We start from the raw sequence: 25220 nt of genomic DNA, 5'->3' as shown, positions 1-25220 counted from the left end.
CATTTGCAGGTTTTTATGTGTCTAAATGTCATATACATATCACTACAATCAAACAAGATAAAGATAAAAAAAACAAAAACCCTTTATTTGGTCTGAAACATGAGTACTAAGGGTGTCTGAAGTATGTAGGCCAAAGGGCCTGTCTCTCCTCCTCAGTTTACGTCCCAAGTAAGTCAGTCGTAAGTATTTTAATGCATCTGCAGCACTCCATATAAGGCTTGTTTATGTGCTGAATAAACGTTTATTTTTAAGGGTGGGTGTGACCACAAGATGTGCTGTAGTAATATGTTGGTAAATAACTCATGAAAGAATAAAGTTACGTTGAAACCAAGTACACCATTGTTTTTCTTGTGACATTACCAATAAGTTTGATGTGTCACATGGCCCTCTTCCTATTGGAAAAACAAAGGTTGTATCTAAGATGGCCGACTTCTAAATGGCCACCATAGTCACCACCCATCTTGAGGAGTTTGCCACCTCACATATACTAATGTTCCACAAACAGGACTTTAATATTACCAACCATTCCCATGTTATTACGGTGTATCCATATAAATGGCCCACCCTGTATAATGAAAGAGGCGTGTTTTCATTTTAATTTGAACAGAATTTGCAGTTGAAATGAGAGATCAATCATTTTTTGCAACAGTGTTGTTCAGTAATGAAGTTATGAAATGAATAAATACATTTCTTTTAGGTTAATCATTTTTCAAATTTCTTTGTATTTTTAAGTCTGTCGGTAAAATGTAGGGGTTTTTGCTGCCTCTTTGTGGAGAAATATAGGACTACATGCTTATATTGGGCAAAGGAAAAATGTTTTAAATAAAAATAGCCAAGCAATAATATATCCTGATTATGTCTGTTTCTGGGGCATGAGATGCGAGAAAAAGAGATGAAAACACAGATTTTCATATGACCTGGAAGCTACAGAATAGAATAGAATACCTTTATTGTCACTATACAGACATACAGAGCATCTCCTACTCGGTGCAAACGTGGTGGGGGGTGCAGAGTTTCTGCAGCACTATATACATATGAACAGTATTTAGAGAAAAAATATATAAAATGTACAAATATACAATCGGGTAAAAATAGAAATATGTAAATAAATAGTATTAATAAATAGAAGAGGGGGGGCAGTGAGGTGAGAGCTTATTGTTATCCTTACGTATAATTAGTAATAGTAGGAGCTTCAGGAGGTGCAGGGGCATCAAACGGGCGCTGGGTTTGTCCAGATGTTGCAGAAAGCATCCCTCATGACAGGGCCATGGTCTGTGTGGTAACAACTAGGTTTTTCAACAGGACAAAGCTACAGTACACAATGCCCGCAGGACAAGGGACTTCTTCCAGGACAATACCATCACTCTTTTGGACCATCCTGCATGTTCCCTGTGAACCTTTGGGGATGGATGGCTAGGGAAGTTTACAAAAATGGGCAACAGTTCCAGACAGTAGATGCCCTTCTTGCGGCTCTCTTCACCACTTGGAGAAATGTTCCCACTCACCTCATGGAAACGTTTGCATCAAGCATGCCGCAACAATTTTTTGAAGTGATCAACAATAACAGTGGAGCTACTCATTACTGAGTTAATGTTTAGAACTTTTACGGCTGATCAAAAGTTTAAGACCACACCTTAAAAAAAACCTGTAAACTCCCCCAAAACAGAAATCAAACAGCTTGATTCAGTTTAAGCTTTGTTTTCAATAAATTGCATGCTTTAAAAAATGTTTTGTCTCACTCCTATTTCTTCTTGTTGCATGTTGAAACTCTACCTGGAACCTTGTTAAGATACAAATATGCAAAATATGATTTTTTGCTATTTTTAAACTTAAACTTTTGATCAAGACTGCATATGGCACAGGGCCCGTTAGGCTCATTTAATGCAGTGTGGCTCGAGTGGCCTGACACTTCCCAGAAACAATGCTGTTAACCAAGAAGAATGTACAGTAGAGTTTGTATCTTGAAGAGGCAAGAAAAAAGACGACTCTGAAAATAAACAAAAATATTCATACAATTCAGTGTTTACAGTATGTGATCCCTTAGCTTTGTGGGCCTCAAACGGCATTCACATCTGAAATGAGAGAACCAGTGCAGCCAGATGTTTTGTCAACACCCTTACATTAAAACTGAAAAACCACCATTTAACTCTCATAAGTCAGTTTAATCATAAATCCAGTATGTAAACAAACATTTACAGATGGTGCAGGGAAAATGTGATACGTGCTGGATTCCTTTACTAGCAGCAGGTGGCGCTGATTATAAACCAAAGACCTGAAAATATGCTAAATAAAACAGCACCAGCACGCACTTCAGGATCAAACACAAAGTCCCTTCCTGTCTTTAACCAATTCTTCCCACTTTTTTGTATTCACTAATTTCTCCAAAATAAAGTATGCATGCTTTTCAGTTCCACTGTACAGATAATGGCTCACAAATATTTATTACAAAGTACTCTAAAATACATGAAGATGCAGCATTTTTGCACGGTGCACAAAATACAAAAATGGCACAAACTGGGTTTGTTTGGTTAAGTGACCTTGAAGATCTTGACCTTATCAAAGTAAAATAGTGCACCATTATGTTAAAAAAGCAAAAAAAAACAACAACAAAACAAAGCATGCAATAGTCATACACTTCAGTCCAATTCTACAGAACAACAGGAGCATTGTTTCTTTGCATTGCTCTCCTTATAGAGCTTTCTTTAAAAATCTATACTGGGGAATACGTTTAAATTTGGCCCAGAGTGGTGAGAGACAATCAGCTTTAAGAAATAAATAAGCGTGCAATGATGTGATTGTACAATATCTGCGGCTGCCCTTTAAGTTCACCCTTGTCGTCCCAAAGCTGTGATGAGGTCCTGCAGTGGCTCAGTGTCTTCTGGATCCAGCAGCTCATGGTGCCGGCAGAAGAGCGTCAGGTGCATGAAAAGCGTGTTGAGGTGCGGGTGCAGACCCACCTGCTGGGCCTGTGTGTAGTGAGACCAATAAATGTGAGCCATTGTCCTGAACAACAACAGAAACACCTTCTGGACCATAAACACGAAGCCTGTCGGAAATTTTGCACCTGGAGAAACGAGGAAGAGATGACAGTTTAAAACTAAAACTGAAACTGGAACGTACCGTGCAATTAGGTAACACACGATGTAAATGCACTCTACCTGTTTTTGTAGGGAACACGTCTTCATCAGTCAGTAGGTCCTGAATGTATGACATGGCGTAGTCAAAGTAAAGCGGAGCAGAGCACTTAAGCTTCCTGCCATGGTCATCAGTCCAAACATAAACCCTGAGGACGAAAGCGTACTAAAAGTTTACACAACATGGAAACAACAGAATCCGTACTTGATGTTTTTTAAAGGGTAAATATTGTGATGGCACTCCTGGGCTGATAAAGACTGAGAAGCTGCTCAGAGCTCAGCTTAAAGACTGATTATACAGTAGTACATTTAGGTCAACCTCATGCAAGCTCTCCTAATGCTGTTAGCAAAATGGCCGTTTGCTGGCAGTAGTGTTGGGAAAAAGTGAAAAACTAACTTTTAAAACAATTCACATAAACATAATTTTTTCTTTTTTTACAAGGCTAATAGGAGCTTAGACATTTTACTTCAGCACATGCTGATTGCTTGCAGTTTACCCCAATGACTGCAACAGATATAGTGTACAAGGTTACCCATATATAATATGAATATAATATTATAATATACATCAAGAACAGCTTTTGTATCTGCATACGGTGCCACAATTTGCAGTATAATACTGAGTAACTTACGCGTTGCCTGGTCCACAGGCAGTTGGGCATGTGTTGGGAGTGCAGAACTCTGATAGCGCACTGGAGAACAGGTTTATATGCTTGAAAAATGCCACAGCTGGAAAGAAAATAAATAAGCACAGCAACATTATATCTTGCGCACGTTGCTGTTCTCTCTTCTTCTTTGTTTTTGCAGAAAGAAGAAAAGTGTTGGGAGTTAAAGAGCTACAGAGAAATGAGTCCAAACACAAATCTGTTACTACTTACTGTTGCTGGCAAGCCACTCTGCCTTGTCGACGCCAGGCGGCAGAGCTATGAGGGCATACATGTCTGCATGTGTGATCCGCTGACACACATACTGCTGCTGCAGATATGGACGCGCTTCCTGGTTATTGTTATTAATCCCCCTTGAGAAGACAGTTCAGAGTTAATGAAGCCGACACAGAAAGAGAAAGAGTGGGAGACCGAAAAATATCGCTGTGTCTAACAACCAACGGGTCAGTGGATTAATGACTGCTGCTGCACTCAGTAGATAAGATGTTTTAAGTTCTTTCATCTATCTTGCTCTGTGTTGGCTGACACACACACATTGAAACATATGAGCACTGCTGTGACTGCAGACCTAAACATCCAATACAGCAGCAGTTAATGTAATGAAGGCAGTCAATTCAGAGCCAGCGTAATTACTGTTAATGAAGCAGACTGCTGCAGCGGTCAATGCTGGAAAGCAAATAACTGAGCAAGATTGTGCAGGATAATGTAGAGTCGAGTGCTGAGGCCAACCCTCTTTGGGAAAACATCTCTTTTTCCTACATTGGTTTATATACTGCACCTACTGATAAGCTACAGACAGGGCTTATTAATCAGGAAGGTGTGACAATATAGATAGAGAATACTGGGAATGTATGATGTTTACAGTGTGATGGAGAGTCAAACCTGGCAGCAGAATTTGACTTTATTCAAAGCAGGAATGCAGGATAGTTGTTCCTGATCAGAGCAGGCTAACTCAGACTTTTAGTCAAGACTTTGCAATATTAAAAGTGTAGTGGATCAGGCAGCTGTCACGCTCACACACACACACACACACACACACACACACACACACACACACACACACACACACACACACACACACACACACACACACACACGCAGCAGCTGAGGGTTTACTTAGTATGACCTTGCCTGCTGTGATAAGGAAAACACAGTACTCTCCATGGGGTTTCACTCCCCCCTGTATAAATGTGTTAGTGTGTGTGAGAGAGAGTGGCTGCCAGGGATCATTTGTGTAAAGGTTTAAACACGAGGTCTTTTGTCAAACGTGAAAGGTCAGAGCAGTCAGAAAGGGAGGAAGAGTGTCAGAAATCAATGTAAACATTAGCTGTGCAAAGGTACAGTAGAGCAAAGCTTTGCCAAGCCATGACAAACTTTCCTAATGTCCACAGGAACTTCAGCTGCTCACATCCTGCTCTGTTACACTCACTGACATTAACTCAGTCACCTCCTCTCTTGGCTACAGGTTGTCAGCACACAATAACAAAGAACCCAAAGCTAGTTGTCATGTTGTGTTTTTTGTGTAAACACTCTCCTCTGTGACCCTGCTCTCCTGCACTCGGCCATCTGTCCACTTTTACTTTGTCCATGAGCGGGTTTCTCTTCGCTACAGCGAGCTGGCTGTAAAAGATTCAACCTGGGGCAAAACATTTGCCTAGTAACTCAGATAAAACACATTTTCCCTGTGCCTTTCCTCATATTAGTTTTAACTGCTGCTCATAATGTGTTCCCGCTGTTAGAGGAATCCACCGTCACTGATGGCATCAGGCAAATATGTAACACACACACACACACACACACACACACACACATACGCACACAGTCTTATCTGGAGAACATTCCTGAGTAAACCATGTGCAGCCAGCTTTCTAGTCACATTTCTTACACACCATTAACAGATATAAGTATTGTCCTCTTTTTAACATGAGTGTTTGTTCTATCAAAAATACAAAAGTAGTAAAAGATTGACAGGACAAACAAAGAAATGCAATAAAAAAAAAAAAAAAAAACAAGGAGAAAAAGAGATATAACTTACAATTTGTCACTGCTGATGTCAGAGGGCTGAAGGGTCTTCCCGTCTGCTTCTTTAGCCGAGGGGTAACTATGGCACCCCCCCATGGCGTGAAGCTAAGAGCAGAAATGTTGATCGTGCCAGCCCCACTTTTCCATCCCAAACACACACACACTTCTACACAGTCTGGGCAACATATGGCCACCACTGCTCCAACACAAACATGTCTCAGCTCACAAACCGATCCAAGGTATCACACCCCCCTCAAAAATGTCCTTTACATAAAGTTTTTTTTCTCCAAAATATAGCGAAAAAGTAGTCCAAGAGTTAGGGATCGTCTCCCTTAGTCGTCTCCTACTCTTTTTTTGCTCCAGTGATCCAGTGTCAGTGTGTTTATGTCTCCTTTGTCTGAAGTCCCACACCCCACAGGCTCCTCCTCTCCCAGCTCCAAGCAGACAGGCAGGTTTCTCCACAACCCATTAAAAGTACAAAAACACAACTCCGCCTTCTTCCCCTTTCCACCCACTGCAAACACACTCTCCTTCATGCACTCTGCGCAGAGAGAGAGCAGGCAGGTGTGGCTCAAAACCTAAAAAGGTGTTTGTTTGTTTGTTTTTTTCCCTGGTGCAAAAGTAAGTAAGGAGGGAAGAAGGCAGGAAGAATGGTAGAAAAGAGTCTTACCTCTTAAGACTTAACAGTATCTGTGCTCCAGGATTAGTATGACAAACATCTAAGCTCAGGAATGAAGCTATACACCCACGGGTAAAATGGTAGCTACATATAGAGAGGACCACAGGCTGAAAAACTGAAATGTAAGTGAAGCGAATGAGCACAAATGAAGGCTCTTCAGGTCCTTCTCAGCTGTTATGTGAACCAACTTTACTTGATGCCTGGAGCACACTGACATCTAACTGACAGGCAGGTTTATGTTTGCAGCAGGGGAGACACTGTGAGGGTGTAGCACTGATTGTAGGTGTGGGAGACGGGGACGCAACATAATCCACCTGTTCAACTGCCCTTAAGGTAAACATATTCCAAAGACCATGTCCTGTTGACTCTCTCTCTCTCTCTGTGTACTGTGTGTGTGTGTGTGTGTGTGTGTGTGTGTGTGTGTGTGTGTGTGTGTGTGTGTGTGTGTGTGTGTTTTACAGTAAGCGTCACACAAACAGAGGCGTATTTATCTTTGACATATTTATTAGGTTCATATCTGAATGTACAAGCTAAATTGACAACAGGTAACAGACACATTACTCTAAATGAAAAAAAGAACCCAAAAACAAAGACACCAGCATCAGTCCGCTTTACAAAAAAAGGCATTTAACCACACGGCTGTTTTTCCCACCACTCCCCCACACATCTGCACACACATGCCCTAATATAATAATAAGCTATAATGTGAGAAAAAACTTTGAAATGGTCTCAGTGTAAATAATAAGTAATTGGTAAGTAACAACTTCACACCCATTGTTTCTCAATAAAGTTTGGGGCACACACTGTGCAATACAGCGAATGCCCAAAAAGAGGTGAACGAGGCTAATGTGCAAACTTAATGGCACTTAGAGATGAATGCAACGTACCATTATGCATAATGTGACAACATACCCGTAGCTAAAACACTCTCAAACTGAAGGGGGCACACAAACACGCATTAAATACACATACACACAAATGGTATAGGCCAGAAGCACTGCTTAGGCTTAGTGACGGGTGGGATGCCATATTCTGACCATGTGAACAACTCTGACAAACGCAGCCCTATTTTTCCTCTTTTAACCCTGACAACGAAGCGGTGCTAGCTCTGTGCAGTTTCACTTCAAACGGCTCAAAGCGGTGAACAGACAAAAGCAGAGGAGGAAGAAAGAGCTGTGATCTAAGACGAATCTTCAAAGTCTTTCTTTGACTTGTGGCATTCTCTTCTCCAGCTAATAACTCCATCACATGATTCACAAAGAAAAAAAAACAAAAAAAAACACATGAGCAATGGATCAAACAAAGGCTGCTTCAGATAAATCTACACCTCTAAGACCACTGCAAGAAAAGAGGCTACTTCACAGATATGAAACCCAGTTGTACACTGGTGGGAAGACACACTTTGGCAGAAAGCATTGAAGAAAAAACAACAACAAAAAGATATTCTAAAGTGTCTACGTGATTCACTCGTCAAGTCAAACATTCCCATCGCTCTGAGGGAGGGAATTACGTAGGGGCGCTTAGCGCCACCAAATTAAAAAACCAAAAAGTGCTTCTTGAAAAAGTGCTTTTAAAATAAATACAACAATCTCAGAGAATCGTTCCATAGGTATTAAATGCAATTTAATTCGACTCCTACCCTGAGAAAGAGAGAGATGAGGAGAAAGATGACGTAAAGGATGACTGTCTGGCACACACAGATTTTAACGGATAATTCAGTACGTCACAACTTGGGTCACATTTTCTTACGTATTGTGTTGTTTAATGTAATCTGATTATGACCAGACTGGATTAAACCGGTTAACTGTTTATAACAAGTATAGATTTAATGAAGCAGGAAAGATCAGACAGCTAACTTAATGGCATGCCACCTCAGTGAGCACTGATGGTGTTGCTGCAACTAATGTTGACTTTCATTACCGACTCAAGTCTCACCCCTGGGAATTCTCGGCCTCTAGCAGTTCTATCGCACCTTTTTCTACGTCTTGCCATTGCTCCACTTGTGCAAGAATGTGAGTAATGTTACACATTCCTGCAAGTGGCTGCAGACACTACACTGATCGACAGGACGAACAAGACTGCTACCAAGTAAACAAGAACGTAAACAATGCTGGATTTGAAATATCTACCAATGAATCTGCATTGCAAAAGGAAATGCACTCCAGACGTTTCTTAGAGAACAGTGGGTTTTGGTGAATGACACTTGAGGTCACAATATTTCCTTTGTAAGTAAACTCCACTGGGCACCTCTAATCTGCCAAGTAAATTTAAGCGTTTTGGTCTGACCGGTCTTTTGAAAATCCAAAATGAAGTTAAAGCAGGAAATGGAGCAGCTAAATTAGTCAACATTAATTTACAGATTATAAAAACCTGTGCCTAATGTGTTTGTTGATTTATTATTGCTCTAACTAACACAACTGTTCAGATCCAGTTTAAATTAATCACCATTGTTACAGTGGAAACACATGTGTACACAAACAATATGATCAAAAAGCAGTACATGGACTATTTTATTGTTTATCATAATTTTCCCCCCGAATTTGACTATTTAAATTATGCAAAATGGGTTTAAAATTGATACATGGTGGAAATAAAGAAAAAAAAAAAGACCCAAGTTGTCATTAACAAGAATCATCCTCAAAGTAAACAAAATGGAAGACGTACCGTAGACAACCAACTCGTATTCACAGCATGCACACTCCTAAACTGCCATGTAGGAAGCATGTAGCAAAGAAACATGAACTGATGCTGGCCTATTAACCGAAACACAGACATCATTATTGCCTCATTTCGACAGTACGACACACATACGATACACACATCGCAACCTGCAAAACAACCGCCTTTCCGTACACTGGATTTATTCCAAAAATAGATATGATGTTTATATATATACTGTTTACATTTATATTACGTTTACAGATTACCAAGAAGAGCCACAACCTAATACAGGTTCAAATTTCACAATATTACATTTAAACAGCTCTGAGGGTAGTATGAACTTATATGTGGGCTGCCATTTTTTTCCTTTTTTTTTTTTTTTTTTTGCATCTAGATATGGTTGTGTACACTTGTGTGTGTATGGCACTGTGTGTCTGCGTGTGTGTTACACAGGTGTGCTTTCTTTCTATCTGCATACCTCTCCTTTGACCTGAGAAACGTACTCTGTACCTCAGACAGAGCTCAAACACACACGCCGGCACACACGTCTATACACATGGACACAACAGTACACACACACGCGCACACACGTACCCCTAAACTACTTGAATCTTTCAGGAGGAGGAAGTGACACACGCGAGGCCCCCAAATCCAATGCTCCAAACTAACAAATAGAGAGCACTTGCGCGTCATGTGATCCAAGGAGATAAAAACTTACTTGACTGAGAAATGATCAGATAAGTCGCATATTTGCTATAATGACCTGTCTGCCCGGCACGAAGACTGAAATGTTGAACACAAAATGGCAGCTAGCTAGCACTTTGCAAGCATCTTGGCGTCTGTAATCTTGGCTGATTATTTGAATGCTTTTTGTTACTAAAGTGTAAACAGTCAAATGCTCTCCTAGAAAACAGAAAAAAAATCCACTGGACCGTATTTATACCTGGAGAGCAGACAGACCCAAATAATCTGAAATCCCGGTGCTTAATTTAATAAAATGTCAAATTTCAGAATAGGGTGTTTTCTTAACATTAAAAGTGCAGCTGGCACATCAGCAGATCCCGACAGATAAAGGTGTTTACATTTCCAAGTTTAACGGGAAAGAAATTCATCTTGAAAAAGTTCGTATGTAACACAGTTTGGCTTTGGTGTGCCTGGCACAATGAAATGTTTTTATAAAACACACAATTCTTTTTGAAGCGGTTCATTTATAATGATGTCATGAAGGCGCATTAGAGACATCACTAGTACCCATTTGTTGATTTCTGGTATCCATTATAAATACTGCTCGAGCTCTGCACTAAGGATCTTCCATTCACTTACATGTCTTTTAGACACAAACGAGGGTATTGATGGACTGCTAACAGGAAGCAAAGGTGGCGTGGCTGTGTGTTGAATGATCAGGTATGAAGTGTGTTCCTGCACCACTTCGTTAGGCCGGTCCATTAGCGGGGGACTGCATCTCTCTGTCAGTTAAAAAAAAAAAGAGAAAAAAAAAAGAGAGAATTCAGACGAGTTGGTTTCCTTGTGGCTACTGTTGCTATGCATGTCAAACGACACTGGCCCATTCAAGTTTGGAGAACAAGCTTGTTATCATTACCTTAGCACAACACCAAGGCTTTAAATCCAAAACCAACAGGTAATATCATGATGGGTGTGTACATCTTTTATGTACAGTCTATTTGTTCACTAGCCCATATTTTCACCTAAAGGAAGGAGAGATGATCTAATAAAAAAATATAAAAAAAAAAAAAAACTGACAAGAGAGTAGGAAAATGGACTATAATATGCACTGTGGCTGCAAAGAAAATTCAATCGTAAAGCTGCAGAAAAATCTTAATCTTGTGAATTCATGACCATCACAAATGCACCATTCCTTGGACTCTACAATATGTGCTGCTGTTTGTTTCTAACATGGCAGCTGAACATTATAAACCTTTAAAAATATAGCCTTACAAACAGTTCTTACATTGTTCCACACATCCTCTTATGGCCTCCCTGTAGTTTTTTTGCCAGATCAAAGTGAAATAAATTTTATTTGTTGAATACGTATTCTTAACTAACCTGTATTCTATTAATTGATTTTCCAGCTGTGCAAAGGGGTCATTACAAAAGATTAGAACCAAGTATAATTTAACTTATGCTTATATATTATACAAATTTTTAATTAAAAAATTTAAATTAATTTATATATTTTCTGCATCGCATGGTGAATACATGTAATAACTTTGCAACTGGGATTTATTCAGTGCTCAGCAGGTTGCATGTGTACAACATATTCCTTCAGCATGTAATCTATATTGCACTTGTGTCACATGTGACACGTGTCTCTAAAGAATAGATCTTTAAAAAGAAAAATTTGTACCATTTACATACTTCATAAACTTTCATTTGTTCCAACTGTAATTTACTAAAGAAAGAAAAACTGCTTAACTACAACAGGGTATCCATCTACAGCCTATGCAATGCTGCTGTATGTTGTTGTATGACAGAAACTAAATTATTCAACAAAGAGGCCAAAAATCTCCCATTTCTGGAATTGTAAATCACCACAACAGTCCTGTAAGTGATGTAAAATGGTTTATTTTTGGCTGCCCTGGACGTAGATAAAACATTTATGATTTAATACTCCTTAAAGCTTCTAAGAAATGCAGCCAATTAGATATGATAGGTTACACCTCTGTTCTTGAGGTCAGAAATGTGCGTAGGTTGTGTGGTGACTCGTCAAAGAGCTCTCACATAAAGAGGTGCTTTGACAGGGATGAATCACTGATGCAATGTTTGGTGATCTCATCCCTCTATTCATCTCTATACAAAACACACAAATGCAAACTTACTGTGTAACAGCAGCTGCCTGGTTAGCCGAATCAGCAGTAACTGGGCTGGAACTGTTCCCATGTTGCTTTCCTTTTTCACCTTTGCCACTTTCTTTATCGTTAGCGAGCCCTTCCACTGGCACGTCGCTGAAAAAACAAAACAAAACAAGAATTACAGCTTTAGCTAAGAAAACAAGTGACAGCTGAACTGAGTACTGTAGATGCTCCTTTCCGCTGCTTGCTAAATTGTCTCCATCTGCTCTGATCTGTGGCCTCTGTCCCCGCTGTCCACTGTGTTCAGATCGGGACTGATTTAACTCCAGCATGCTCGTTGGTGCACTGTTAGTAATTTGCTAATGTACTGGTTTGTTAGGATGTTGATAAATTGGATAGGTGGCAACCTTTATTCATAGCATGCTATCCAACAGACTGTTAGTGGTGAGGGTTCTCTGAATGAAAAATCATATCGAGCCCTAATGTTATGATTAAAAATAAAACCAAAATATCACATCATTACAATCAGCACTAATATGCTACTCTTCTCTCATCATTATACTGTATAAAACAAGTAAGGCAACAAATAGTCAACCATCTTTTCTTTTATAAATACACAGTAAATTTCTGTAATGTTTGAGAATCACAGAGAATACAGAGACTCTACAAGTCACCAGGTTGGAGTTAGTGGATTTTCTTTTTTATGAATTAGGCTTGGCCTGAATTATGCCATAAGGAATCATTACTCCTCATCCTGTTAAATGCAACAAGCAAAACACATCTTAAATCCTTAACACAACTCCAGGAAACATTCCACACTTCAGAGCACAGGACCTCAAGCACAACATACCGTCTGACTGCAGGTCTGAATACTCTGGAGTCAAGGGGAGATGAGAAAGGAGGGAACAAACAGGGGGAGGAGGATAATCAGAAAAAAAGCAGAGAAGGGGAAGCAAAATTGTACAGGAGAGCAAACGGAAAGGAGGGCTTTATCAAAGCCTGGCACACTGGACCAGACAGAACAGGAGCTCCCTATTTGTGTGAGAGAATGTGCACCTGCTGAAGACTGCCCTCTCATTTTTGGCGTCAACGGTGAGCCGGATGGTCTCCTTGCCAGCACCTGTGGTGATGGTCTCTGTGGTGACCGTCTCACTGGATGTGGATTCTGTCTTTCTTTCTTCCTCATCGCTGTCGGAGCTGCTGGAGGAGGAGCTGTCTGATGCCACTAGTGGTGCTTTCCTTGCCACGCAAACACTCCACACACACGCTGTTGAGATTAACAGGAAAGAAACAGTTTGTAAAATTGATGCATGGTTATCTGAAAAGCTTACCTGCCATAAAGTTAACCAACTGACTGATAGAGACGTTAGAGGCCTTGTCATTTAGATATCCTTCCTGTGGACCATGATATATGGAGTTGAATAGAAATACAGTGGAGACTTTTTACCATTTCTGTAGTTTTTTTTTATGTTTGAGTGAAGTGTTACAAAATATTCACAGTCAGTCATTCTGAGGCTACTTACGGTTTTGGTTTGGTTTGGGGATGTCTGATCCACTGAGCTCTGAGTCCACAGGTGAGCTGCATCTCGGGCCTGTTTCAGAGCTGCTGGACATAAGTCACACAAATAATAAAACAGAGAGAAAATGCACCGCATCTAATAAACTACACACACCCTTTGTATGTGGAGGTTGTATTTGTTTGCCTGTGATACTTGTAAAATCAGATGCAAAATCAATGACTAGGAAAAGGCACTCAGTTTGTTCACAACAGCTAGCAAAGAACACAGTATGGCACTGCATGCGAATGTAGAGTAGAAGCCAAATCGCATAAACGATTTGTGTTCCCCACAACAGCTCAAGCTTTCAATGATTTAAACTAACACAAGTTAATATGTTAATTAGGGCTGTTCGATATAACGATATATATTGGATGACTATATAAAAACGTCTATCGTTTAATTTTACGCTATCATTTGTTTAGTGGTGTCGCAAAATAAACTGTTTACGGCAATATTTTTTTCATCGTTTTGATGGTCACTGTAGTGGCTATATTAATTTCTTAAAGTTCTCTCTTTCTCTTATATTTAATATAACCACACTATGGACGGACAAGCGCCTGTTTTTATGGGTTGTCGTTAGCAACAACGACGGTAACGCCATCGCATGTCCGCTTGTTTATTTTCCACATAAACCTTTCACAATAAAGCTCAAGATCCTGTTGAGAATTTTCAAAATAAACTGAATCACGTGAAAAAGTATGCAGAGTATTGACCGATGAGAAGCAAAAAAAAAAAAAAAAAAAAAAAAAGAGTCGTCAGGTGCTAAAAAATAAACCTTAGACTCAAACGTTAGAACAGGCTTTTCCCCGCAGCACGCCGTGTAATAAATACTCACAAAGAAAACGGCGGCCGTTACAACCTACGTCTAAAAATGTATAGTTTCATGCATTGGTTAAAACACTCGACTCCAGGTACACGACGCCCAGCTGGAAACACTTCACCTACCCGAGATTCACAGAATTTATAGAAATTATTACATTTTTGTGATTTATATCGTTATCGGGACAATAGAGGTTTTATATTGGGATATGAGATTTTGGTCATATTGCACAGCCCTAATGTTAATCTAACAAAAGTTTTAATGTTATTAATCTGTACTGCCCCACAATGCTGTAAACAGTGACCCTGCCACTAATGACAGATGCATCAATGTTGAAAGGCTTATTAGCTATCACCTTTGATAATGAATACCTTGTCTACTTCACCTCTTAAAGAATCCACCAATCCAGATCAAAAATCCAGAGAAAAGTAATAAAGTCTCAAGAAGATATAACATCTGTAAAGCAAAGCTCTGCCTTGGACTTGCTGTTTATAGTGATTGGAATAGCCTACAACAGAATGTGCACTGTATGGAAAAAAACTTGATATGGAAAAGATATGGAAAAGTCCATATCTTTGTTTTTTGTTTTTTTTAAGAGCCGATCTAAATAGTTTCAAATAGAAAAATTATGCACAGTGTTCAGTGTTGGTGAACATATCCTAACAATACTGGTTATGTGACTAAAATGGTTTGTCGCTAGTTTTGAACACAAATGATCTCCTTTGCACTACCACTGCAAAAAACGTGTCACTGGGCAGGGAGGAAAACCTTTGTTTCATTTTGTAATGTTTTTAAAAAAGAAAAACACATGGTATTTACACTTTTTTGCACTTTTTTTTTTAGTTTTACTTCGAGTTTCCACTGAAAAGTACGTCTTTCTATCATAGAAAAAAAATTATGCCAAATGAGCATTTCCTTTAAATAAAATATTAATCATCACGAGATATATAGTCCTATAATTATGATTAGATGCTTTTTAGACAATGAACTCTCCTTAGATATAATGCACCCAAACTCACCAGCAAAAAGGCTGAAAGTCGGTGAACTTGGCCCATCCCTTCTCCTCAGCCTCTGTTGCAGCTGGCTGAGACACTGGAGTGTCCCAGGCTGAGAAGCCCACTCCTGCTGCAGGAGCCTTTGAATTCACTTCTCCAAAGTCTGCTACCCATCCAGTGCCTGAAAAAAAAACAAAAACAAGAGCATACATACATGACATGTGACACTTAAAACCTGCTTTAGACCTAAAATACAACTACGGCAAAACAATTATACATGATTACACGATATATCATATCTCACTTGTTGTTGCCTCGGTCTGGTCCGGACTTGCAAAAGGGTCCAGATCATATTTAGGGTCTTCTCCTTCGTCAGAGTCTGAGTCTGCTGCTCTGCTGGAGCTCTCACAAGTTTCTGTCATGTCACAGGTCTTACTGGTTGCTTGGCTTTGGGAGGACTGTGACCCACCAAACCTTGAAACATATGAAATTTGCACGGAATACAAAACTTTAACCATCATTTTGAAGCAAAATAATGATAATAATAAAGATGTTGAGAGCATCTTTATTTAAAGCCATGTGGTTACCTGTTCCGGGACTTGGCTTGTGTTGCATAGTTAATCTCCTTCTCCTCCCAGATGTCCTCCTCCTCATCATCAAAGGGCTGAATCCTCTCTTTGGAACAAGCCTCAAATACAGCTGTGTTAGCCTGCACAAAAAACAAACAAAATAATTAGCTGTCAGGTTTGTTTTCTGAGCTTCAGTGCCTAAAAACAAACAAACAAAAAACAATGTATAGTTAAGAATGAACAAAAATATTTACAGCCTAAGGAAAGAAAGAAAACCCCTTTAAAATCAACTTACACTGTCATGGCCAGCATCAATATTGATATTAATCTCTGCAATCCGATCAAAAGTTGCCCTGCAAAAAGAACCAGGATTCACACCCTCAGCACACGCGAGTGAAATAAGAATAAACCATCACTTGAGAAAAATGTCAGCTAATTTACCCAATGCTGTCATCATGATCAGTGAACTCCTCATCATTGAAGCCAAACTGATCCACAAAGTTAGCTGTCATCTGCTGGATCTGGTAGTCTGAAAAGGCCTAAAAACAGATCATAACAAATATAATTACAGCACAAAAGCCCATAAGAGAAGCAAGAAATATTTTAAATATGTGCTTATGTGTGTGTGCATACCTGCTGTATTGTCAGTTCTTTGGGGAAGGGGCTCTCCATATCATCCTCTGAGGAAGGACGAGGGTTCCCAGTGCCAACCTTAACATGGAAAGATCAACACTTGTGCAGTGCTTAAAACTCTGAATGTGTGTGTAATGAAAAACAGGTTCTTAATTCTACAGATGTGCACGAATTAGGATTTACCAGGTCTATGGTGTTCTTTCTGTTGGTCTCAGACAGCGTTTGATCTACAAAGGTTTCCCAGCGCCCTCTGTAGTCCTCTGGCAGCTCTACATGCAAACACACAACAGCAGCATTATGAAAGCCATAAGCCAGTTTGGTGTGAATCGTGGTAGTTACTGCTTTCTTCCACACAGAAATGAGTCCATGTGTCCACAAACACATACACACCTGCAATGAGGCTACTGATCTGGGTGTGAACCGGGCCTTTCTCCAGATTGTGCACCACTGTGTTGGCGATCCTGGTCAGATGCCCCATGTAGCCTCGTCGCATACCACGATCTGACCTGAACAAATAGATATGACACTTGGAGAAACCCAGAGATTACCGCCAATTGCCACAAATTCATGTAAAGATCTCAAAGTTACTTACTGAATTTTATCATTTTCTTCCCAAGCCTCTAGAATCCTTTGGACAAGGTGGCAGTGCTGAAACAACTTGGGAAACAAAAACATTGAGTCAATCAGTTATTTATTTATTCCCAAAGAGATGCCACATTGCCCATTCTTGTAGATCAACCCGTCTACTTCACAAATACAAGCAGAGACACTCACATGAGTCACCATTAGGTTATGAGCAGAGTTCTCAGATCTGTCTGATAGTTCAGAAGTCGGGGTCTCGTTCAACTCCTGTTCTGGTGATGCATCTGGATGAGGCTTGACTTTTTCCTGGGTAACCAAGCCAGGCTGAAGTCTCATTTCGTGGGCACAGGGCCGGACGATAGCAGCAACACAAAGCTCCACTTGGAGATGCAGAAAGTTGTTCCAGGTGTACTTGAAGAACAGGTCCTGTATTTTTCAAAGGGGTATTTAACACGTAATGTTTTCTCAACATAAATAAATTGTCAAAAGTGCAGCAGATTTTCTCACCAGAAGGAGGTTCAGTGTATTGAGTCTGCAGAGTTCCTGTGCTACGACTGCGTGGCTAGCAGAGCTGGTATAAAGCAGAGAAGCCACTAGTCTGGCTACGTGCAGACGCGTGTTCCCCAGCGGTTCCTCCAGCACACCCAAAGTCGTCAGCATAGGCTCTCGCTACACGGATAAAAGGCAGAGGAATTTGGGGAAACACGATCTAGAGGTTTTTGTTTTGTTATACAGGTCTGACTACTGTACAACAACAGCATGTAAACAGCAGAGACTCAAACATACCTGATAAAGAAAGAGGCTGGTGGAGCAAGCAAAAGAAAGCCTGCGTCATGCAGCATGACTTGAGCTAAAAGAGCTTGCACTTTTATACTGCGCAATTTCATCATTTTTGAAACTGAGCACTAACACCTTGATGAAATACACAGGGGATTCCTGATTTTCCATACAAAATGGAATGTATGTGGACAGACTGAATTTATCGATACCTGATTTCCTAAAAGCCCGTTCTCACCTAGGGAAACTCTCACACAACAATCTTAAATACCTACAAGTGGCTACATTATCATACATCATAGACAGACTTGTTTATGTACCTTGGGTGGCTCCAGAAGTAACTGGTGGAAGTGTATCAAGTGTGGCTGGATGGCCAACAAAATACTGCTGTTAACAGTGTAGCTTCTCTCAAATCCCTGAGCATCCATTACACCATCCACCCTGCCATAAAGACAGAGGAACAAAAACAGAAAACTCAAAATAGATGTTGGGAAGGCTTAATAAATAGGGATATAAAATAAACTTTAACAAATGTTTAAAAAGAGATTAAAATGCCCAAATTTTAAATGAGAAGGCTTGTCAGAGAGCTTTGTAAAGAGAAACTTAACTGGAATAGCTTCACACTGTTAGAAACTGTTTGAGTTTTCTCACTTACACAGGCCTCCTGATCTCCAGTAAGGTCAGAAGAACCTGAATCCCGTTGACGATACAGCTCTCAGTTCTCTCTCCTGAGAACATATTCTGCAATAACTGCTCCACGCACTCCTGCCTGTATAAACAAAACGGAGTACGTTAGTATCGCTGCATCTTGTTTAGAGAGCATAAACTTGCGTGCATGTGAGTCTTTCCAACTTACGATTCAAGCACAGTCAGCAGTGGGTCAGGCTGTGAAATCTCTTGGAGCTGACTGGCCTGGTCTCTGCTCAGACGAATGATATCACACAAAGTCTGCGATGCATTTGACTGCCTCTGTGTTGGGGAAAAATCAAACAAACAACAATCACATCTGGACACTCAGTCTTATGAATGGTTTCGTTGTGAATAATAGTGAATAATGGCACACTTTTAAAGACAAAAATAAAATATTTGTTAAATTTAAAAACTATGAAATTCTCCACTACCTCTTCATCCCTCTCAGGGTGAATGAGCTCTATGAGTCTCTGGGCCAGTTTTTGTTCATTCAGCCACTGTTGAGAAAAATATTGCTTTACAACTAGACAAAAAATAATAATTAAAAAATAAATAAATAAAAAAATCTGATTTATGTGAACTTCTGAATGTGGGTCTATTTGTCTCGTACAGTAAGTGTCTCCAGTCGTAGAGGCGGTGGCTCCACACAGCTGATAAGGCGTAGGAGCACATCCATCATGGCTGACGTGTCAATATGCTTCAGGACCAAGGAAAGAAATTCATCCTTCTTCTGCAGGAAACTAATCACCTAAACAGTACAGAAAGCAGAGAAAATAATGATTATACAAAACAGGAAACTGAAGAATGGGATAAGGAGCTTGCTGTCAAACAAGTGGTATTATTCCTCAAGACTGACTTGCGCTGGATAAATGTGACACTATTTCCCAAACGATATACTGCTATTTGAACAATACAACTTGAAATGCAATAAAATCTAACACTGTGGGTGACAGACCGTAGTACAAAGACAGATAAACCATTATACACACACACACACACGCAAATGATTACATAACAAATGTTTCTATTACGCCATCTTCCCTGTGCAATATTTGTTTAACTTCAAGGCTGGGATGAGACGAGAAAATAACAACGTTTTACAATTTGGAAAGAGAGGCACCTCAGTTTAAACCATATCTATTTAATTTGTGTTATATACTGGAATATTTATATTTGAGCTATTTATATATATATTTATTTTACAGCCTTATTATTATTTTTTGTAACTTTGTAATATATTGTAATGTTTAATTAAATTTGTTACTGTTCTTAATGCGTTGGAGCAACTATAACCACATAATTTCAAGTATTCTGATTCAGATTCAGTTCAATTATGATTCAATTCATCATGAGCAGCTGTTCGGGTTGTACCCTGTTTCACCCGGTGACAGCTGGGTTAGCCCCCTGCCCCAGTGACTGTCCCTTATGGTCATGAGATAATCTGAAACCCCACATCAGAATCAAATGAGCTTCTATTCACACACACAAATATATACAGAGTTCAGAGCAAATGAAATGTAGAGGTAATAAGCTTTCTTTATGTTTTAGTTGGCTTAATACAAGCAGGAATGTTAGCCTTAAATGGAAGACTATATAAGCTGCAGTCCAGCCATTCATTTTTGAGTTAAGTTGTTTTGGACAATAATGGTTCACTAAAATAATTCCCTTCTGATATGGGACAGTTTTGATTATGTGTTGTTTCATAAACAAGCAATCTTACACTAAAATCATCAACTCGGACACTAAAAGGGTAAAACAAACCATGCATGTTGGCACCTCAAAAGAAACAGAATTTTAAAACAATTTTGGGTGAAAGTACAGTGGGGCAAAAAAGTATTTAGTCAGCCACCGATTGTGCAAGTTCCCCCACCTAAAATGATGACAGAGGTCAGTAATTTGCACCAGAGGTACACTTCAACTGTGAGAGACAGAATGTGAAAAAAAAAAATCCATGAATCCACATGGTAGGATTTGTAAAGAATTTATTCGTAAATCAGGGTGGAAAATAAGTATTTGGTCAATAACAAAAATACAACTCAATACTTTGTAACATAACCTTTGTTGGCAATAACAGAGGTCAAACGTTTACTATAGGTCTTTACCAGGTTTGCACACACAGTAGCTGGTATTTTGGCCCATTCCTCCATGCAGATCTTCTCGAGAGCAGTGATGTTTTGGGGCTGTCGCCGAGCAACACGGACTTTCAACTCCCGCCACAGATTTTCTATGGGGTTGAGGTCTGGAGACTGGCTAGGCCACTCCAGGACTTTCAAATGCTTCTTACGGAGCCACTCCTTTGTTGCCCGGGCGGTGTGTTTTGGATCATTGTCATGTTGGAAGACCCAGCCTCGTTTCATCTTCAAAGTTCTCACTGATGGAAGGAGGTTTTGGCTCAAAATCTCACAATACATGGCCCCATTCATTCTGTCCTTAACACGGATCAGTCGTCCTGTCCCCTTGGCAGAAAAACAGCCCCATAGCATGATGTTTCCACCCCCATGCTTCACAGTAGGTATGGTGTTCTTGGGATGCAACTCCGTATTCTTCTTCCTCCAAACACGACGAGTTGAGTTTATACCAAAAAGTTCTACTTTGGTTTCATCTGACCACATGACATTCTCCCAATCCTCTGCTGTATCATCCATGTGCTCTCTGGCAAACTTCAGACGGGCCTGGACATGCACTGGCTTCAGCAGCGGAACACGTCTGGCACTGCGGGATTTGATTCCCTGCCGTTGTAGTGTGTTACTGATGGTGGCCTTTGTTACTGTGGTCCCAGCTCTCTGCAGGTCATTCACCAGGTCCCCCCGTGTGGTTCTGGGATCTTTGCTCACCGTTCTCATGATCATTTTGACCCCACGGGATGAGATCTTGCGTGGAGCCCCAGACCGAGGGAGATTATCAGTGGTCTTGTATGTCTTCCATTTTCTGATGATTGCTCCCACAGTTGATTTTTTCACACCAAGCTGCTTGCCTATTGTAGATTCACTCTTCCCAGTCTGGTGCAGGTCTACAATACTTTTCCTGGTGTCCTTCGAAAGCTCTTTGGTCTTGGCGATGGCGGAGTTTGGAGTCTGACTGTTTGAGGCTGTGGACAGGTGTCTTTTATACAGATGATGAGTTCAAACAGGTGCCATTCATACAGGTAACGAGTGGGGGACAGAAAAGCTTCTTACAGAAGACGTTACAGGTCTGTGAGAGCCAGAGATTTTCCTTGTTTGAGGTGACCAAATACTTATTTTCCACCCTGATTTACGAATAAATTCTTTACAAATCCTACCATGTGGATTCATGGATTTTTTTTTCACATTCTGTCTCTCACAGTTGGAGTGTACCTCTGGTGCAAATTACTGACCTCTGTCATCATTTTAAGTGGGGGAACTTGCACAATCGGTGGCTGACTAAATACTTTTTTGCCCCACTGTACATTTTTTGTGAGTATTTTCCATTAACTTGCCTCAGACTTATTAAATGAAAACAACATCACAAAAATGTAACCGTCATCTTTTCTAAGCATGCCCTTTTGATGTAGTGGTGTACGTGTGTGTTACCTGCTCAGTCTTCCGTGTGATGAGGTTCCCAATAGTTTTGCTAAAGAAGGACGCCAGGAGGGGGTTAAGTGGGGATGGCTGCTCCAGGAAGGCATACAGGCTTTCCAGCAGTGGCTCCTCATTACCCAGCTTATCATTGATCACTCCCACATCACTTGTCAGCAGCTCACATGCTATATTTGGATACCTGTTGTGAATGGCATGGACATATATTGCAGTAAAATGATGAAGGAACAAAATTATTGCTATATTTTCCACTTCAAAGAAAAACAAAACAAGATAAAATTATCTGGACAGGACTTTCATTGGTTTGCTGGCAACCGGGCAATTAAATAGTTTTGCTAATTTAAGGGAATCATTTCTGTTCTTTTAGTCGGATTAAAAACATTGTTTAAGCAAATCTGAATCCTCTTAAAATCCAGGCTCATCTACAAAGTGGCTGGTAACGGATATAATGTAGTGCAGCACCAGGAATATATTTTTACCCTGAATATAATAAACTACATTAGAATATTCTACACAACAGCACCTACTTGAAGCGCTTTGTCTCCTCTACACCAGTAGGAGGCTCTGTAGTAATCAGTCGAACCAGCTCCTGCATGCTCTGGTCTTGGCACAACAACACAAGAAGCCTGCAAAACCACAACGGTGACATAAGAAGCACAACTTATTAATTTAGTAAGCATTACAGCAAAGGTGATTGATTATGCGAAATGTGGTAATAATTTGCAGCTACACCAAAGTAGACATTAAACAGACCTCCTGTTTTGGGCCTTGCACTCCTGCAGCACATCCTCCTCATCCATGAGCTCAGCGAGAGTGACATCCTCCTTGTCCAGTAAAGCCTCCAGATGAGAAGATGTGTGTAAATCAAACTTCCAAAACATGACTGACGTCACCGTAGCATACACTCTGCTGTTGAGCAAAAGAGGATGTGGTGCAGAGATAAGCAACAGGATGGTGTAGAATGCATGCAAAAGTTAATTTTTGATTTAGTTTAATTTATTTATGAATGCTTACATTTGGACAAGGAGAAGTATACTCAGTTGGATCTTGCTAAAGAGCCATTTGCCTCACAGACACTGTGCAACCTGTACATCAGAGACAATATTCATTTGAGTATAGCACAAGTGGAAACACACCCACTTTACTCATTCTAAACACCAGACGCACCAACCCAGCAGAGTTGCCTTCAACCCAAAATAGGGAAGCAACAAAATGAACAACAAATGTTGGAGAATCATTTACGGTAATATCGCCTCTGCCTTCTTCAGAGCTAGATGAAGGGCTGAACTCAGGCTAAGAGGCTTGGACTCCTCTCTGGAAAGAACAGGAAGCAATGCATCTGTAATTGAGTTACTGCTGCTCATTCGTGTATTAACATTAACGACTTTGCTTAGGGAAGGGACTCACACATGCACTTGCATCAGCAAAGAATGACTGGAGATAAGAAAGATGCACACACTGACCCTTCGGTGACAGAAATGCCTGAGTATGGGAGGTTTCTGGGAGCTAGCAAACTTGAGTCTAGGTGTGGTGGTGATGACAGCTGAATATTGTAAGAGGCAGGAAATGTTGCTTGCTTTGTTAAGGCTTTAAATATTCACCTAAAGCCACCCCCACCCCGCAAACTAAACCAAATCAGACCACACTTTGTACGAAGCATCCATCATGAGTCCATTATCTCTTAGATGCAAACACATGTTTACAAACAAACTCTCGTCAACGCGAGAAAACAAGAGGGTAGCGTATCGTTTTACAGCACAAAATATGGCTGGAAATAACTTACACATATCTAGAGACCATTAAAAGTAGTTGCATAACATTGAACAGTGTCGGAGTACGCCACCCTTGTGTACACATCCCTTGAACAAACACGCAGGGGATAAACAGGTGTCTCGGGAATCTGGGTTTACAGATTCGTCATTGCCATCTGTGGATTTTAAAATTTAATACAACAGCATAACCGTGACAGGCCTGTCAAGGCGTCCTAAGAGCAGCTGTAAACGGTTACTCTGAGCTGTTAGCGGATTTTAGTTATAACAGGGTAACAGTCATGTCAGCGTGGAGCCGTGTTAGATAGCGAATCCGTGCATTTAACTCCACGTTAACTTATCTCCTTTATCACTGTGTCTCCCTTAACCACTTTCACTTACCTTGACTGCAGATCGTAAAGCAGCCCGCTAGCAAAGCAAGCAGTGCCACAGTCGAGTTGCTAACAACCCCCCCAAAAAAAATTATTTCTTACTGGAGACAAACCACATTCAGATTAAAGCTAATATAGGTCAGTATTTATCGCCGCTGATGAGCTAGGTGGTCGGACGACGTGCTCCTGATTCAGACCTAGCTTGAAGTCACCGTCTTCTGATCGCTTGCACAGGCTTTACGTTGGGCTACACATATTTACCTCCCAAAAAGACATACCACCGTTACCTTTGAGCCATTGTTTAATCTGTGGACATCTGGAAGCTGAACTGCAACTCGGCGACTTTGGTTGTCAGGTCACTCGGAGGCCCATCGCAGCCTATTCAGGGCTGCGCTGTTAGCTTAACGATACTACCCTTTCCACCGGCTGCAATGTCATTTACACAGCCGTGTTACTCAGCGGCTAGCTCTGCTGCTGCTGGGAGGGCTGTGTTGACACGGTGTAAATTATTATTCAGGAGTCCAAGGACCAAATGGGAAATAAATACATAAAAATAGTCAGGTTTGGAAATCAAAATGGCGACTACCTAAAACCTAAACGTAATCAAAAAGTTCGGCTGTCCATCAACTGTGTAAACATCCAGTAAGTCCATATTTATCTGCTGTCATCAAGCACTGCAGCAACATTTAACATTCACATCCATGCTCTCAAACATTTTTTTTCTTTATGAAAATAAACACTTTAAGTTTAAAACTGGGGTGAAGAATGCAATAATGCATACATGAGCATTTATTTAATATTGCAGGAAAATTATTTAGTTGTGCACGTAAAGTAAGCGACAAGTGCAGGGACTGTCTTTATGTTTCCGGCTTGATTTTTTTTACGAAAACTCACACCTGAACATGTCCCTGTTCTACCTGCACATGA

The 25220-nt window shown here is 40.4% G+C and overlaps 2 protein-coding genes across 6 annotated transcripts; both read right to left on the bottom strand.

The window, feature by feature from the left end:
- Positions 1-2141: 2141 nt before the first annotated feature.
- LOC146382561 (MOB kinase activator 2) lies at positions 2142-6894 on the bottom strand. Its single transcript, XM_084933298.1, has 5 exons — positions 5835-6894; positions 4013-4152; positions 3767-3863; positions 3159-3283; positions 2142-3064 (listed from the first exon to the last, which is right to left on the bottom strand). Exons 1-5 carry the CDS (start codon positions 5915-5917, stop codon positions 2826-2828), a joined length of 684 nt encoding a protein of 227 aa, XP_084789424.1. The 5' UTR covers positions 5918-6894; the 3' UTR covers positions 2142-2825.
- Positions 6895-6986: 92 nt separating this feature from the next.
- On the bottom strand, positions 6987-24964 carry ppp6r2b (protein phosphatase 6, regulatory subunit 2b). 5 transcript variants are annotated; one of them, XM_084933293.1, is made up of 26 exons: positions 24581-24963; positions 23396-23467; positions 23168-23238; positions 22907-23062; positions 22681-22779; positions 22148-22334; positions 19207-19344; positions 19028-19093; positions 18763-18875; positions 18562-18675; positions 18227-18347; positions 17637-17798; positions 17322-17555; positions 17140-17204; positions 16938-17053; positions 16731-16816; positions 16548-16625; positions 16356-16453; positions 16210-16267; positions 15933-16054; positions 15650-15819; positions 15370-15526; positions 13495-13577; positions 13028-13238; positions 11999-12124; positions 6987-10627 (listed from the first exon to the last, which is right to left on the bottom strand). In XM_084933293.1, the coding sequence occupies exons 4-26, from the start codon at positions 23032-23034 to the stop codon at positions 10594-10596; spliced, it is 2766 nt and encodes a 921-aa protein (XP_084789419.1). In that variant the 5' UTR covers positions 23035-23062; positions 23168-23238; positions 23396-23467; positions 24581-24963; the 3' UTR covers positions 6987-10593. The 5 variants fall into 5 exon arrangements, with proteins under 5 accessions (XP_084789419.1, XP_084789418.1, XP_084789422.1 ...); XM_084933292.1 differs by lacking the exon at positions 23396-23467; XM_084933296.1 differs by lacking the exon at positions 23396-23467 and having other exon boundaries at positions 13495-13574.
- Between the last annotated feature and the right edge of the window lie 256 nt (positions 24965-25220).

The sequence above is a fragment of the Perissodus microlepis genome, chromosome 7 (assembly GCF_051167445.1).
Source record: "Perissodus microlepis isolate ML-2025 ecotype Zambia chromosome 7, ASM5116744v1, whole genome shotgun sequence".
Lineage (NCBI taxonomy): Eukaryota > Metazoa > Chordata > Actinopteri > Cichliformes > Cichlidae > Perissodus > Perissodus microlepis.
This window is presented reverse-complemented; position numbering and strand designations above follow the sequence as displayed.

What these genes read in the sequence shown, in the direction of transcription:
- LOC146382561 (XM_084933298.1), bottom strand. Translation starts at nt 5,917, where the DNA reads ATGGGGGGGTGCCATAGTTACCCCTCGGCTAAAGAAGCAGACGGGAAG. An exon ending in GACATCAGCAGTGACAAATT is followed by an intron (nt 4,153 to 5,834) that starts GTAAGTTATATC and finishes TGTCTTCTCAAG; the next exon opens with GGGGATTAATAACAATAACC. An exon ending in CGTGTTCCCTACAAAAACAG is followed by an intron (nt 3,065 to 3,158) that starts GTAGAGTGCATT and finishes TCGTTTCTCCAG; the next exon opens with GTGCAAAATTTCCGACAGGC.
- ppp6r2b (XM_084933293.1), bottom strand. Translation starts at nt 23,034, where the DNA reads ATGTTTTGGAAGTTTGATTTACACACATCTTCTCATCTGGAGGCTTTA. An exon ending in TACGACTGGAGACACTTACT is followed by an intron (nt 19,094 to 19,206) that starts GTACGAGACAAA and finishes TTTTCTCAACAG; the next exon opens with TGGCTGAATGAACAAAAACT. An exon ending in CCAGACCGAGGCAACAACAA is followed by an intron (nt 15,527 to 15,649) that starts GTGAGATATGAT and finishes TTTTTTTTTCAG; the next exon opens with GCACTGGATGGGTAGCAGAC.